This window comes from Phyllobates terribilis, unplaced genomic scaffold, assembly GCF_046119375.1.
Source record: "Phyllobates terribilis strain yellow unplaced genomic scaffold, ASM4611937v1 Scaffold_1__5_contigs__length_1240528914, whole genome shotgun sequence".
In the NCBI taxonomy this organism is placed as follows: Eukaryota; Metazoa; Chordata; class Amphibia; order Anura; family Dendrobatidae; genus Phyllobates; species Phyllobates terribilis.
This window is the reverse complement of record NW_027362761.1, coordinates 728,962,906-728,977,807: the sequence shown is the minus strand read 5'-3', so window position 1 is coordinate 728,977,807 and position 14,902 is coordinate 728,962,906. Positions and strand designations below refer to the sequence as shown.

Sequence of the window (14,902 nt, the reverse complement as noted above, 5' to 3'; positions counted from 1 at the left end):
TTGTTGGAGTCGGGGTATCCCCGTAACAAGAAATACACAGACACGTAGTGTATAATAAAGTACTGGGAAGCCCCTGAGCGCGCCTGCCTCTATAGGTGCTGTCCCTTTATGTATACTAATAATCATAGTTTTTTTGTCACACATGCGCAGTAAAATGCCTTTGTTTCACAAGCAGTGAAGTGATGATTCATAACAGTGGAATGTTGATAAGAAAGTTTCATAAACAGAAAAGTGATAGCAGTAGAAGGTTGCTGAGACAGCTAAAAACAAGTTACAATCTAATTTCTGGGCGTCAGTCCAAATGTCCAGATAAGGGAAGAATAACTTCATCTGTGTCTTACATCGTAGTCTTGGGTGAAGTATAACTCCTATCATCCTCTCAATACTTTCTAAGGGTATGTGCACACGGCCAGGAGCCGCTGCGGGTTTGACACTACGTGTTATACGGCGTCAAACCCACAGCCGCCAGCTGTCACAGCATAGTGGATGTGATTTGTAGAAATCCCATGTCCACTATGCGTCTGCAGCTGACCCGCAAAAACGGACATGCGGCGCGTCTTTCCAGACCGCAGCATGTCAATTTCTCTTGCGGAGTCGCTAGTCTCCTCAAGAGAAATTCTATCAGTGCCATGTATTGAATGCTGTGAATCCGCATGGTTCAATGAACACATACGGATTCTCCTGCGTGCATCGCTTTGGACGCAGCATAAAGTATGCTGCGTTCAAAACGCTGCCTGTACGGATGGTGTGCACATACACTAAATGTGGTTTTGAATACCTTAACTGTATGTAACCTGACCCACACCTGACTGGCAGCTTTTTGTGTACTTTTTCCAAACTGCTACTGAGTGGTGGGGATGCAGTTACCCAGATTAGCTGGTCTGGACTGTGCATGAGACCTAGTCCTGTAGTGCAAAGGTGGGGAACCTCAGGCCCGAGGGCAGTTTATGGCCCACGATGACCTTTTATCTGGCCCCTGGCCCTGGGCAGATTCCTGGGGACCGCAGTGCTTGGGCTGGCAGCAGTGTTTTGATGGCTAGTGCGGGTAATCAGGGCTGTCGAGTTGGTAAGCCAAACCTCCGACTCCTCAATTTCCCTGACTTACTACTCCACTGCACTGCTTCACTACTGAGCATGAACATAAAGTGTAGAACAGATTAATATCAACTAAAAGCCTAGATTCTTAGATCAGGGATAGAACATTTAGAGGACATTTCATAATTTTTCCCAAATTCTTATGAAAACATTTACAGCATATACTGCATTGTACTACTGTACCCTATGTATTTTCGGAGTTGGTCCATTTTATTCCGACTCCACCAAAATGGACAGACTCCGACTCTACAGTTCTGCTTTTAATTTCTTCTTTCTCTGTGAGCATGTGCATGCAGCATTCACTGCTGAATGCTGAGGCGTGTGCAATGAAAGCTTTCGTCCTGACACCAGTGCCAGCATCAACTTACTTTGTGGGCAGAGTTAGAGTACAATTTGTACAGTCCCTGAAGGATGGCTTAAATATCCAAATAGCCATTGGCAGAAAGAAGGTTCCTCACCACTGCTGTAGTGTTATCTTTCTACTGATAAAATGCACATCTCTTGATTCAGGCTTTCCTGCTCTGTACTATGCTGCTCTCAGATTAAATGGCAAAAACCTGCTTACAGATTCCCATGAAGGGCGTAAAAATAGAAAATTTCTCCTTCCCCCATGACAGCACCACGGAGAGATGGGATTTGCCCTTCAAGGACAGGAAACCTACAGAGAAAAGGGGTGGTACCTCTCCCCGCATCAGTTGGTTTCCTGTCCTGGACGCTGAAAACCTACTGTTCGGCGTACCTAGAAGAAAAAGGAGGGCACTCCTGAAGGATAGAGGGTTTTCCCAAAATATCTCTACACTACTCCAAAGCAGAAAACCTGTCACTGCTAGAGCCTATGGGAAAACCTGGAGAAAATTCCTTTCCACTTCCAATCCTAAAGGCAAGGTTCTTATTAGCGATGAGCGAGCATGAATTGTTAACCCTTTCAGCGAGCACACTTGCCTGAATGCTGAATTGCTTAACAATCCCTGCATGTGTCACAGGTGTTTAACTGCTGTGACGCATGCAGCAGCAGTGATACATCACTGTCAAGCACGCCGCAAAGGCTTAACCATTCATGCTCGCTCATCACTAGTTCTTATCTCAGCCATCTTAGAGTTTCTCCGAAAGGGTTTACAGCAAGGCTTGGGCACGATCACACTGAAGGTCCAGATTGCTGCATTGGGTGCACTATACCATTATGATTTAGCTGGAAATCGCTGGGTGGCTAGATTTATTAAGGTTTCCACTAGGTCTAGACCCATCGTTAGTCAGAGGATTCCACATCGGTACTTAAATTTGGTCCTTTTTAGCTTTGAGCCTTTAGGTAACACTTCTCTGAAGATTTCCTCTCAAAAGAGCACTTTTGATGGCGTTAACTACAGCCCGTAGGGCCAGCGACAACCAGGCCCTGTCTGCCAGTCCTCCCTTTACACAGATCCTGTAGGATAGGCTGGGCCTGGTTTAAAAATAACTATCTGCCCAAGGTGGCGTCACGATTTCGCAGATCCCAGGCAGTTAAACTGACATTTTTGCTCTAATCCCAAAAACAAAGGGGAACGTGTTAGATAATGGATCAATCGGCCACGAGAGTGTAGGAAGGATAGGGCTCGATTTGTCTGTTTTCAGGGTCCTCGAAAGGGATTAAAGGCCTCAAGGGGCACGTTGGCAAGATGGATAAAGGGATGCCATCTCTCTGGCATTCTTAAGTGGGGAAACCGCTCCGGAAGGAATAAAAGCTCATTCTAGAGCAGTGGCAAACCTCCTGGGCGGAAAGGTCTGATGTTTACATAGAACAAATATGAAAGCTGGCGACATGGTCCTCTCCCTCTACCTTTTACAAACATTACCGTCTGGATTTAGCCTCTTGCTCTGATCTCACCTTTAGGAGAAGGGATCTGGAAGCGCTGGTCCCTCACTAATATACAATTCTCTGCAGTTCTCTCTGTGGTGCGGTCATGGGGGAGGGAGAAAGACTTAGTTACTTACCGGTAACAGGATTTCTCGGAGTCCATGACAGCACCCTTATATTCCCTCCCTTCATGCATGGGTGAGCAGACTTATTTGTTACTTTTGTATTAGTCACAGGGTGTTCCTGATAAGCATGACAATATTTTTTGTTGTGCTCTGTAAACAACTGATGCGGGGAGAGGTGCCGCCTTTTTTATCTGTAGGTTTCCCGTGAAGGGCGGATCCCCTCGCTCCGTGGTGCTGTCATGGGCTCAGAGAAATCCCGTTACCGGTAAGGCTGGGTGCCCACGTAGCGTTTTTCAAGCATTTATGCTGCGGAATTTCCGCAGCATAAACGCTTGTGAAACGCTAGGTAATCCGCACCCCATGGTCCCAAGGGGATTCCGCATGTTCTATGCACATGCTGCGGATTTTTGTACGCAGCATGTCATTTAATTTTGCGGAAGCGCAGCGGAACTCCCGCCATTGACTTTCATTGAGACGCATAGAAACCGCGACTGTACATTTGTACAAGCGGCTTCTATGCGTCTATGTGGGGATGGTACCCAGTTCTGGAGGAGAGAAGACTCTCATCCAGACCTGGGTACCATTCTACCTGTAAAAATAGAATAAAATAAAGTTTATACTCACCTTTCCGAAGGCTTCTCTCTGAATGCCGGCATCTCTTGAGGACCTGCGGTGATGTCAGTCATGTGACCGCAGGCCCTTCACCGCTCTGTCTCGCGATATGCCGGCATCCAGGAAGCAGAGAGGAACGAGCGCTGCAGCCATGCCGGGGCCTCGGGGGTGAGTATAGCTTTATTTGTTTTAATTTTTATGGTTCACACTGTATAAATCCATGCTGTTTGCATGGATTTATACAGTGTGACCTAGTTGTCAAGCACTTTCCAAGTGATGCTATCGCCTGGAAAGCGCTTGTCAATCTGCATGCGGAAACGCATGTGGATCCGCATGTATTCTGCAGGAAAAACGCATGCACAATCTGCATGCGTTTTCTGCCAGGGAGATGCAGAAATGCTGCAGAAATTTTCTGCTTCATTTCTGCATCGTGGGCACATAGCCTAAGTAACTACGTCTTTCACAATTTTCATCAAACTTCCATATTTTATTTTTTTTACATGCAAATCATACCTACCATAAGTTGCACTTGTTAATGGTAAATTTATCACAAAAAACAATCTTCGAATCACTGAGAAGTGCTCCAGAGCCATTACCACATAAAGTAACACTGGTCAGAATTGTAAAAATTTTCCTGGTCAAGAAGGTGAAAACAGGCATTGGCTGTAAGGGGTTAAAGGGACACATGTCAGATTAACACCTTTCTGATATTGTTAGTAATGGTATGTCCATGTGCCCTGGGCCTTATGGACCAGGTATGTACTATTACACACAGGCGATCGCGTCTGCATTGCCGCGGGTGTCAGCTGATTCTGACAGCTGACACCCGTTACTTAGTGCCAGGAGCAGTCCCGCACCGCTCCCGGCACATTAACCCCCAAAATGCTGCTATCTGAGTCTATTGCAGCATTTTGGGAGTAGGGAGAGGAGCACCCCCTCTTATCTTTGATTGGAGACTCTGCAACTTCATTGCGGGGTCCCGATCGTTGCTATGGTGACCTGATGTAGTCATGACTTCCCGGTAACCAGGCACTAGCAAGCTAGTTTGATCATGCACAGTGCATGAGCAAACTAGCTTGTGTCTGCAGGGCTGACAGGTTACAAGGTATAGCAGTGATCCCATACCTTATAACTGCGATCAGACTGCAGAAAGTGAAAGTCCCATAGTGGAACAAAGTAAGGTTATATGCTCACAATCAGGAATTTCATGCAGAATTTCTGCAGCGGTTCTGCACCTCTTGGCCTCAAAAAAACACTGTGCAAATTCCACGCGTTTTTGATGCGTTTTGTTTGCATTCACATACTTTTTTTGCCTACAGATTTGTCATGCGTTTTTTCCATTGCATTGTATAGGAAAAATGCAGGTAAATTCGCACAAAGAATGGACACGCTGCTTCCTTTTCCGCACATGTAATCCTGTCGGGAAAATTCCTGATCATGTGCACAGATCTTCCAAAATCCCATAGAAAATGCTGGGATAAGGTTTGCAATGTGTTTTTGGGGGCAAATATGCATGGATTTGCCGCAGCAAAAAGGCACCGTGTGCACATACCCTAAAGAAATTTAAAAAATAAGATTTTTTTTAAAAAAAAAAATCAAAAAACTTATAAATAAATATTATGGAAAAAAAAAAGTACACTTAATTGGTATCGCCGCGTCCGGAACGACCTGACCTATAACTGTCCCACTAGTTAACTCCTTTAATAAACACTCTAAAAAATAAAAAACAAAGCAAAAAACTGTGCTTTATCACACCGCCGAGCAAAAAGTGGAATAAAATGCGATCACAAAGACGAATGTAAATTAAAAATGGTACAGCTGAAAACATCATCTTGTCCCACAAAACAAGCCGCCATGCAGCTCCATCAGCTGAAAAATTAAAATAAATCTTTTTTGCATCGCTTTATTCTGAGAGCTGTAGCTTATTTTTTTCTATAAAATTTGTGTAAAAGCGCTAAAACATAAAAAAATAAAAATTTTAAGTGTAGTATTGCTGTAAACGTACTGACCCGAAGAATGAAGCTGCCTTATCAATCTTACCAGACGCGGAACGGCATAACAAAAAAAACAATTCCTGAATTGTTGGTTTTTGTTTATTCTGCCTCCCAAAAATCGTAATAGAAAGCGATCAAAAAATGTCACGTGCCCGAAAACGGTACCAATAAAAACGTTAACTTGTCCCGCAAAAAAGCCCTTACATGACTGTCTTCCGAAATATGGAAAAATTGTAGCTCTCAAAATATAGCTTTGTAAAAATAAGCGTTTTTTTAATGTGTGACAGCAGCCAAACATAAAAACCTGATAATCAATCTGGTATCGCTATAGTTGCACCGACCCGAAGAATAGTCGCCTAATCGCTTACACCGCACCACGAACTGCATAAAAAATAAATAAAACCAATTCTTCACTTGCTGCTAATTTGTTCATTCTGCCTACCAAAGATCGCAGTATGGCTTGGCTCACATTTATCCTGCACTGAGCGCTTACACCGGAATTTCCGTGTAAATCTCTGAAATACTTGATTCAGACAGAATCCCCGGAAGATTCCTTGTAATGATGCAGATGGAGGCACTGTGGATGCAGTCTGGCCTGTGATCCCATGGTGTCTGTCTTATTAGGCATGCATAAAAGTGCCGTCAGCCACAGTTTTGTGAACCTCTGGGGGAAAAGGACACTGCTAAACAGAGGCCAGGCGAAGTCCATAGTAACTCTGCTGCCTCATTATAGTGAATTGATCCCTTCAGGTTAGGGTTGGGGTTGTGTGTTTTTTCAGAAGTAAAGAAAAAAAAAAAAAGATGACGATATGGTGACCAGTCTTGAGCGCAAGTGCTCGCTACTTGAGTTTGCATTGGGTGCTCGGGTATGCACCAAGCATCTCGCAGGTGCTCGAGTGACATGCTCGAGTCCCCGCCCTACATGTTTTGCGGCTGTTATGCAGCCAAAAAAAAATGCGGGGATTGCCTGCCGTAACCGGGCAATCCCTGCATGTGCATACCCGAGTACCCAGTGCAAAATAAAACATTTGGGGCTAAAATCATTTTTATGGAAAGTTTGATTTTTTTTTTTTCCACAGCACTGTTATAAGCTTCTGTGACGCACCTGGAGGTTAAAGGTGCTCACAACCAGGGCTGTGGAGTCGGTAGAAATGTACCGACTCCGACTCCAGCTTTAAAAAAAAAAATGTATTAATATTTCATAATTGAACTTTCATATGAATTTTATAAATGTTACTCAAATATATATGTTCTATCAAACTATGAACAACAGTGATAAGCCGTTCTGCTGGAGATAGACATTTCTTACTTCTTGTGTGTCACTGTTCTCCACTGCCCTTATCTAATCTTATACTTGATTAACCTCATGCTGCCCCAACCCCCCTACTTACAATGTATGAAACTGAAAGTGAAAATGCGTTGCAAATTCTTAGTAGTAAAGCTCCTCCTCTAGACTAGATGTTTACTAGGTGTGCGTCTTCCAAGCATCTCACAGCTGCTACTCAGAAGAGGAAGACTGTAAGAAGTATTATCCTTTCAACAAACTTTGCATCAGTTAACTGAGTACATGAGGAATAACAGTATTACTGACCACTATATCAGTTGTACGACCTGGCAATAATTTTGTACAATTGTTTTTAGGAAAAACAATTGTCATTTGGATTGTGAATGCAGAATTAAAAACCTGAGAATGTCAAAGAAGCGTCACATTAAATCCGCTGCATTTGAACATTTCACCATCACTCAAGATAGAAAACATTATGTCTGTCAGTGTATGACAAATGATCCAGACAAAAACAAATGCTGTGAAGCAAAGATCAGTGCATATTCAGGCAAAGATAAAAATGCTCCTACCAGAGCTTCTAATCTAAAGAGACATTTACAGCGCTTTCATCCAGAAGTACTGAAAGCAGTGGATGAGAGAGACTGCACCCAAACCAATGAACCAGTGCCCAGCTCTTCCAGCCAAACAAAGGAGCAGAGAACTTTGCAGCCATCAGTTGCAAGATATTTTGTCAGTGACAAAGTTACTGTGACAATGACAGATACATTTAAAAAACAGATCATAGAGCTTGTTGTAAAGGATAGTGTGCCTATTTCAGTATTTTCACGACCAGCTTTTATGTGTCTGAATGGGGAAATGGTCCGCAAGCTTGGTGTTTCTCTGGAGAGAGAGAGTATTAGAAAATTAGTAATCGAAGAAGCTTTTAAACAAAAGGAGGAACTTAAAAAAAACTCAAGGGACTCTTTCTGTTTCTGCACACGTCAGAGTGAACTATTTTAATATCAATGTCCGTTTGTGATAAAAATGAAATGGTTACCAAGAAATTGGCAGTAAAAGACACCAAAGCTCATCACACCAGTGAGTTTCTCCAGGTCTTGGTGGAAAAGGTTCTGCAAGACTATGAACTTAAAAAAGAGCAAGTTCTTTCTGTCGTAACTGACAATGCTTCAAATATGATAAGTACTATTAAGCTAATGAATGAGAGTAAGGATGGTGACCAGCAGCTAGAAGAACATTCTGGGTCCACAGACACAGAAATGTATGAAATAGAAGAACACAGTATTGTAACAGAGGAGCAAACTGAAGTTGCTTCAGATAAACAGCAACATGATAGTTTAGATGATCTTGTTGAAACTGTCAATACGTTCTTTCATTCATCACATGCGCTGTGTTGTGCATACGCTACAGCTGGCTATAACAGACAGTCTGCAAGAAGGACATGCTGCTGCACTGATTGGCAAGGTGAGAAAATTGGCTACTGTTGCCAGAACCCCTAAAGTTGACTCAATTTTGAAGAGACGTGCTGGAAAAGGGGCAATTATTGATCAAGCCACACGATGGGGCAGTACTTACTTAATGGTTCAGCGCTTGGTTGTACTGAAAACCTTTCTTGTAGACATGGCTAACCCTCAACTGACGCTAAATGAAAGTCAGTGGAATCAGGTGACTGAGCTGGAAAAATTGCTAGAGCACCCATTTACAGTGACTAAAAAATTACAAGCAGAGGACTTAACTCCAGGTATTTTCTTAAAGGAGTGGAAGAACATGATGTTTCACCTGTCCCAAAGAGGAGGGTTAATTGCAAGTGGCAGTGCTACATCAATGAAACGGAGAGAGGAGCTACTATTACAAAATAACATTCTTTTGGCAGCTGTTTATGTAGACCCAATGCATCGGATTCTTCTAGATCAGGGTTCCCCAACTCCAGTCCTCAAGGCCCACCAACAGGTCATGTTTTCAGGATTTCCTTAGTATTACACAGGTGATAATTGCATCACCTGCACAGGCAATAATTCCATCACCTGTGCAATACTAAGGAAATCCTGAAAACATGACCTGTTGGTGGGCCTTGAGGACTGGAGTTGGGGAACCCTGTTCTAGATGATCAACAGCTAACTAAAGGAAAAGAAGCTCTGTTTGAAATAGCAGTAAGGATGAAAGGGTTGCAGAACAGTCAGGAGGAACAAGAAGAATTTGGTCGTCCTGCCACATCTTCACCCTCATCAACTGATGAAGAATTTAATTTCTAAAAATATTTGGATCACAAGGACCGTGCAAAGCATTCTGGCATAGAAGAAGAGTCATCCCCATCAAAGAACACAGCCAGTACATTTCAGCAGAATTTTTCATGTGCGCTAAAAGAAATTGAGAAATTTGACCGTTCATCAAAAATAACAGTGCAACAAGCGATTCCTCTGTATCTTGACATTGTCAGATGTTGCTCGAGTGGTTACTGCTTTGCCACCAACCCAAGTTAATGTAGAGAGGTTGTTCTCTGCTCTCAAAATAATTAGATCAGATTTGAGGGCATCCATGAAGGAGGATCTGACCGAGGCAATACTTTTTCTGAGGACAAATTTATAGATTTCTTCTTAACTGCATAACAGTGTTTATTGCATATTTACTTACAAGAGTTTAGAAAAGTTTATAAAAGTTATTTGCTATATTCTAATTGTATTCTAATGAATATAGTTTATAGTCTGAGTCGGAACCTGATAAAATCCAGGAGTCTGAGTCGCAACTGTGGCTTACCCGACTCCACAGCCCTGCTCACAACACATCTCGATAAGTTCCCTGAGGGGTCTAGTTTCCAAAATGGTGTCACTTGTGGGGGGTTTCCACTGTTAAAGCACATCAGGAGCTCTTCAAACGCGACGTGGCGTCCACAGATTATTCAAGCAAATTTTACATTCAAAAAGTCAAATGGCGCTCCTTCCCTTCCGAACCCTGCCGTGTGCCCAAACAGTGGTTTTCCCACACATATGGGGTATCTGCGCGCTCAGGAGAAATTGCACAACAAATTTTGGGGTCCGTTTTTTCCTGTAACCCTTGCGAAAATGAAAACATTTAAGTCTAAAGTAACATTTTTGTGAACAAAAAAGTTAAATGTTCATTGTTTTCTTCCACATTCCAAAAATTCCTGTGACGCACCTGAAGTGTTAATAAACTTCTTGAATGTGGTTTTGAGCACCTTAAGGGGTGCAGTTTTTAGAATGGTGTCACTTTTGGGTATTTTCTGTCATATAGACTCATCAGTCACTTCAAATGTGATGCTTTCCCTAAAAAAAAAAAAAAAAAAATTGTTGCAAAAATGAGAAATCGCTGGTCAACTTTTAACCCTTACAGCTTCCTAACCAAAAAAATTTTGGTACCAAAATTGTGCTGATGTATGAGTAGACATGTGGGAAATGTTATTTATTAACTATTTTGTGATATCTGCCAATTCATGACAATTCAAAGTTTGAAAATTGCGAAATTTTCACCAAATTACCGATTTTTTTTTTTTTTTTTTTCCTTTCACAAATGAACGCAAGTCATAGCGAAGAAATTTTACCACTATCATGAAGTACAATATGTCACAAAAACCATCACAATCAGTGGGGTCTGTAGAAGCGTTAGTTATTACCTCATAAAATTACACTTGTCAAAATTGTAAAAATTAGCCTGGTTATTTAATGTGCAAACAACCTTCGGGGGTAGAGGGGTTAAAATTTCCAGCTTAAAGCTTTTTTTCTTTTTCACCATTTGGGATTTTATCAAAATGTATAAAATGTAGATATGGGCCTTAGGTGGTATGTATGGAGTCAGCATGTTACACCACACCTTCCTAAAATAAGTTCTGTTTGGGTCAGACTTTCAGCCATTGATATCAAATTTTTACTCTCGGCATGGTTTTTTTTTTATACATTTCAAAACCAACTTTGTTCTGGCTAGTAGAAAAGCAAAGTGTCAGGAAACCCCTGGTAGTGAAAGGGTTAAAGTGCTGATTTGGTGAATGTTAACAAGATTAGGTTATTTGTTCAATACACTGTAGTTATGGCTATGTGCCCACGATGCAGAAATGCTGCATATTTTTTTCGCTTCTCCCTGGCAGGAAAAACGCATGCGGATTTTACATGCGTCTTTCCCGCCAGGTAGAAGCGTTTGTCAAGCGTTTTTGCATGCATTTCTGCATGTAGGTTATCAAGCGCTTTTCCAAGCGATTTTAGCATCACTTGGAAAAGTGCTTGACAACTTGGTCACACTGTAAAAATCTATGCAACCGGCCTGGATTTATAGTGTGACAAAGTAATAGTTAAAAAAAAATAGAATAAGAATGGTAAAAAATAAAGATTATACTTGCCTTATGATGGCCCCTGTATTTTCTCCGCTCCGTCCTTTGTCTCGAGGTGGTGTAAAAGGACCTTCCATGACGTCATTGAGTCATGTGACAGGTCACGCGACTGCTGACTTCAGCGGTCGCGTGACCTGTCACATGACTAAATGACGTCATGGCAGGTCCTCACACCACCGCAAGCCGTACCAGAGACTGGACGCATCGCTGAGGAGGCCGGGGGACATCGGAAGGCAAGTATAATCTTTATTTTTTATTTTAAATTCTTTTTTTTTACAGGAGTCTCCTCTTCTCCACACCCGGGTACCATCCGCACATTGAAGCGCTTAATATCCATGTGTCCAAATGTGCTGACACGGATATTAAGCGTTTCAATGCAAGTCAATGGCGGCAATTGCGCTGCGTGACCGCAAAATTAATGGACATGCTGCGTATTTTTCCGCAATGATCTGCAGCGGAAATTTCCGCAGCATGTGCACAGCACAGGCGGATTATCATTGGGGACCATGGGGCATGTATTACCAAGTGTTTAAGCGTTTGTGGCAAAAACGCTTGAAAAACGCATAGTGGGCACGCAGCCTAAGGGTGGTTTTTCCACACAACTGCAAATTTTGCACTGGCTTAAAATGATTGTCCACTACTGGACAAACCCAGTTTAATCAACTCGGTGACGTGACTTGTCACATGCCGACTCCTGCCAATGGTAGCATTGCCAGCTATAACCTTTTCTGTTTCGCCAGAGCGGATATCCACTTTGACAGAATATTGAGCTGCAGCTTGCACATGAAGCACAAGGTATGTTCTTCTCCTGGAACAGCAGTGCTGACATCGCTGGAATGGTGCTGCTGCAGGTGATGAGTATTCATCGTCACTACTTTAATTAGGGTACTGGATTGATTAAGCTGGGTTTTTCCCGTAGTGAACAACCTCTTTAAATAGACTGATCCACAGAATTGTATTACTGCACGGTGTATTCCATGAAAATCATAGCAAAAAGGAGTGCACTCAGTGTCAGGTAACTTTTTAAAATCCAAGTTTTTAATGAAAACAATATAAAAACAATCCAACATGTAGCGTGATGTCACAACCCCACAGGGGGTCTGGCCAACAGATGCGTTTCGAGCCTAGTGGTTCTTAGTCATTGTTTAGTCTAATGGGACCACGCTCTTCATTAAATAGCATATCTCACTAAACCATATGACATGGGACTGCCAAACAGATACCATGTTAAAATGTCCAATAGAAAAAAGCCTAACATAGTTAGAATAAAAACATAGTAAAAGCAACTCAAAGAAGCCCTTACTTGGTTACATTTGCAAGATAGTATAGTGGTAGCAGTTGTATAAAGAACAACAGTCATAATGACTTTAATTTGATAATATAGAAGTCCTAATGCCCAAGGATTTCAGACATAATGATATGTAAGGTCATGCTTGATATTCATACCATTAAGCGAACGTGTCTGTAGGATATATATCCACCAGGATTCGCGATTTAATATTCTATCGTGGTCCCCTCCCGTGAGGTCGGTGTACTTTTTCTATACCAATAACACTACAACTTGTGGTATCTCCATTATGATGCAGTGAAAAATGTTTACACGTCGCTGAACATTTAAAAATTAATTTGTTAGTGGCGTCTGATGTCTAATTCTTATTTTAAGAGCTCCCGTGGTACACTTCACATATTGCAGATTACATGATGAACAGGTAAATACATAAATTAGGCTAACAATGATTAAGAACCACAAGGTTCGAAACGCGTCTGTTGGCCAGACCCCCTGTGGGGTTGTGACATCACGCTACATGTTAGATTGTTTTTATATTGTTTTCATTAAAGACTTGGATTTTAAAGAGTTACCTGATGCTGTATTCACTCCTCCTCTCTGATTGTCTCCCAGCTGCATATCCGTGCTCCAGGAACTCCAGAGGGTGAGCTGATGCTTCTATTTTCTTCTCATGCCATGAAAATGGTACTTAAAGAGCAACTGGAAAACTGCACTTCTTGGTTGCTTGTGTCTTGTACATCTTATAGTAATTAAAATAGTTCAAATAATATATGCAATCCGTCCTGGAAGAATCAAGCACTCATATATTAATAATGTATGCTTTTGGAAGGCTCAGATGAAGGAAAAACTAACATTCACGGCAGTAAGATGTTAATGAGACACTAGTTATTTTTAATGAGTCCTTTTAATTTCAGATAATGCGATTGATGCTTCTGACGAATTTGCATTTTTGGAAGGTAAGTCTTATTGAAGGTCATTTTACTTAATTCTCTACAACCTTAATTTGTAAACACTATTTTGGAACTACTGTATCAATTGTTTAAAAATATACCTTTTTAAAAAAAATGGCATTGCTGTGTCCGGAAAAGTCCAATTTATCAAAATCTAAAATTAATAAAGCAGATTGGTGAACACCATTAAAAGATAAAAAAAAAAAAAAAAAAAAATCAGACTCCAGACTACCACAACACTGCAAAAAAATTGCAATGAGAAGCAAATTAAAATGTACCCCAAAATGGTATTGATAAAATTTTAGTTTGCCGTGCAAAAAATAATACTAATATTAGCAAATACCTCCAATTAGACATATAGTATAATTTTTCTGATTTGCTATGTCTTTCCTCATGCGCAGGTATTGCAGGACCTTAGGTGTCCATGGTTACTACCACTGATATAGTGACAGCTAGTTGTTGGTGGGTATCCATGTTTACGACCACTACCAATACATTTCTAACTGGAGTTATTTGCTAATATTACGCCTATTACATATAGGAGATGGGAATACCCCTTTCCAACCCATGACGTCTTAGTACGCACATTTGCGTACCCCCTGTTCAGTGAGGGCTGCTGCGCTGAGCCCTCACTGAACCGAGCACATGTAAGCTGATTCTTACAGCTGACATGTGCCCGCAACAGCCGCGGGTGGAATCGCGATCCACCCGCGGCTGTTAACATGTTAAATGCCGCTGTCAATCTCCGACAGCGGCATTTAACGCGCGCTTCCGGGTTGCGCGTCATAAGCCCCGCCCATCGGCGACCCCAGTCACTTGATCGCGGGTCACCGATGGGTGGGCATGACAACCCAGGGTCTGCAGCAGACGCCTGTGGTTGTCATGATCCGGTCTCTATGAGCGCCACCTAGTGGTCGGCGCTCATAGCACAGGACCATTTCTGCTGCATGCAGGGGATCTGCTCGTCCCCTGTATGTAGCAGAGACGATCAGACAACTGCTGCTTCTAGTCTCCTATGGAGACTATTGAAGCATGCAGTAAGTGGGAAAAAAAAAAAGTTTTTAAAAATATAAAAAAAATTAAAATATAAAAGTTTAAATCACCCCCCTTTCACCCCATTCAAAATAAAATATATAAAAAAAAAACCTTCATAGACATATTTGCTATCGCCGCGTTCAGAATCGCCCCATCTATCAATATAAAAAAAGAATTAATCCGATCGGTAAACGGTGTAACGAGAAAAAAATTCTAAACGCCAGAATTACGTTTTTTGGTCGCAAAAGTGCAATAAAATGCATAACGGGCGATCAAAACATCGGATCTACCCCAAAATGTTATTAATAAAAACGTCAGCCCGGCGCGCAAAAAATAAGCCCTCACCCAGCCACA

At 41.9% G+C, this 14,902-nt stretch overlaps 1 protein-coding gene across 4 annotated transcripts in view; it reads left to right on the top strand.

The window, feature by feature from the left end:
* The window catches only part of POLE4 (DNA polymerase epsilon 4, accessory subunit), a 66,634-nt gene that overhangs the window by 48,860 nt on the left and 2,872 nt on the right, over window positions 1-14,902 (top strand). The window contains exons 3-4 of one of the 4 annotated variants that reach the window (XR_012323503.1): window positions 12,016-12,070; window positions 13,478-13,519. The exons of 1 other annotated variant lie outside the window; for it this stretch is intronic. Coding sequence is in view for 2 of the 3 variants with exons in the window: in XM_073686372.1 (XP_073542473.1) it covers window positions 13,478-13,519 (42 nt within the window). In the remaining variant the exon portion in view is untranslated. Of the gene's footprint in view, window positions 1-12,015; window positions 12,071-13,175; window positions 13,207-13,477; window positions 13,520-14,902 lie in introns of all 4 variants that reach the window. 2 more of the 4 variants (XM_073686373.1, XM_073686372.1) reach the window with 2 other exon arrangements.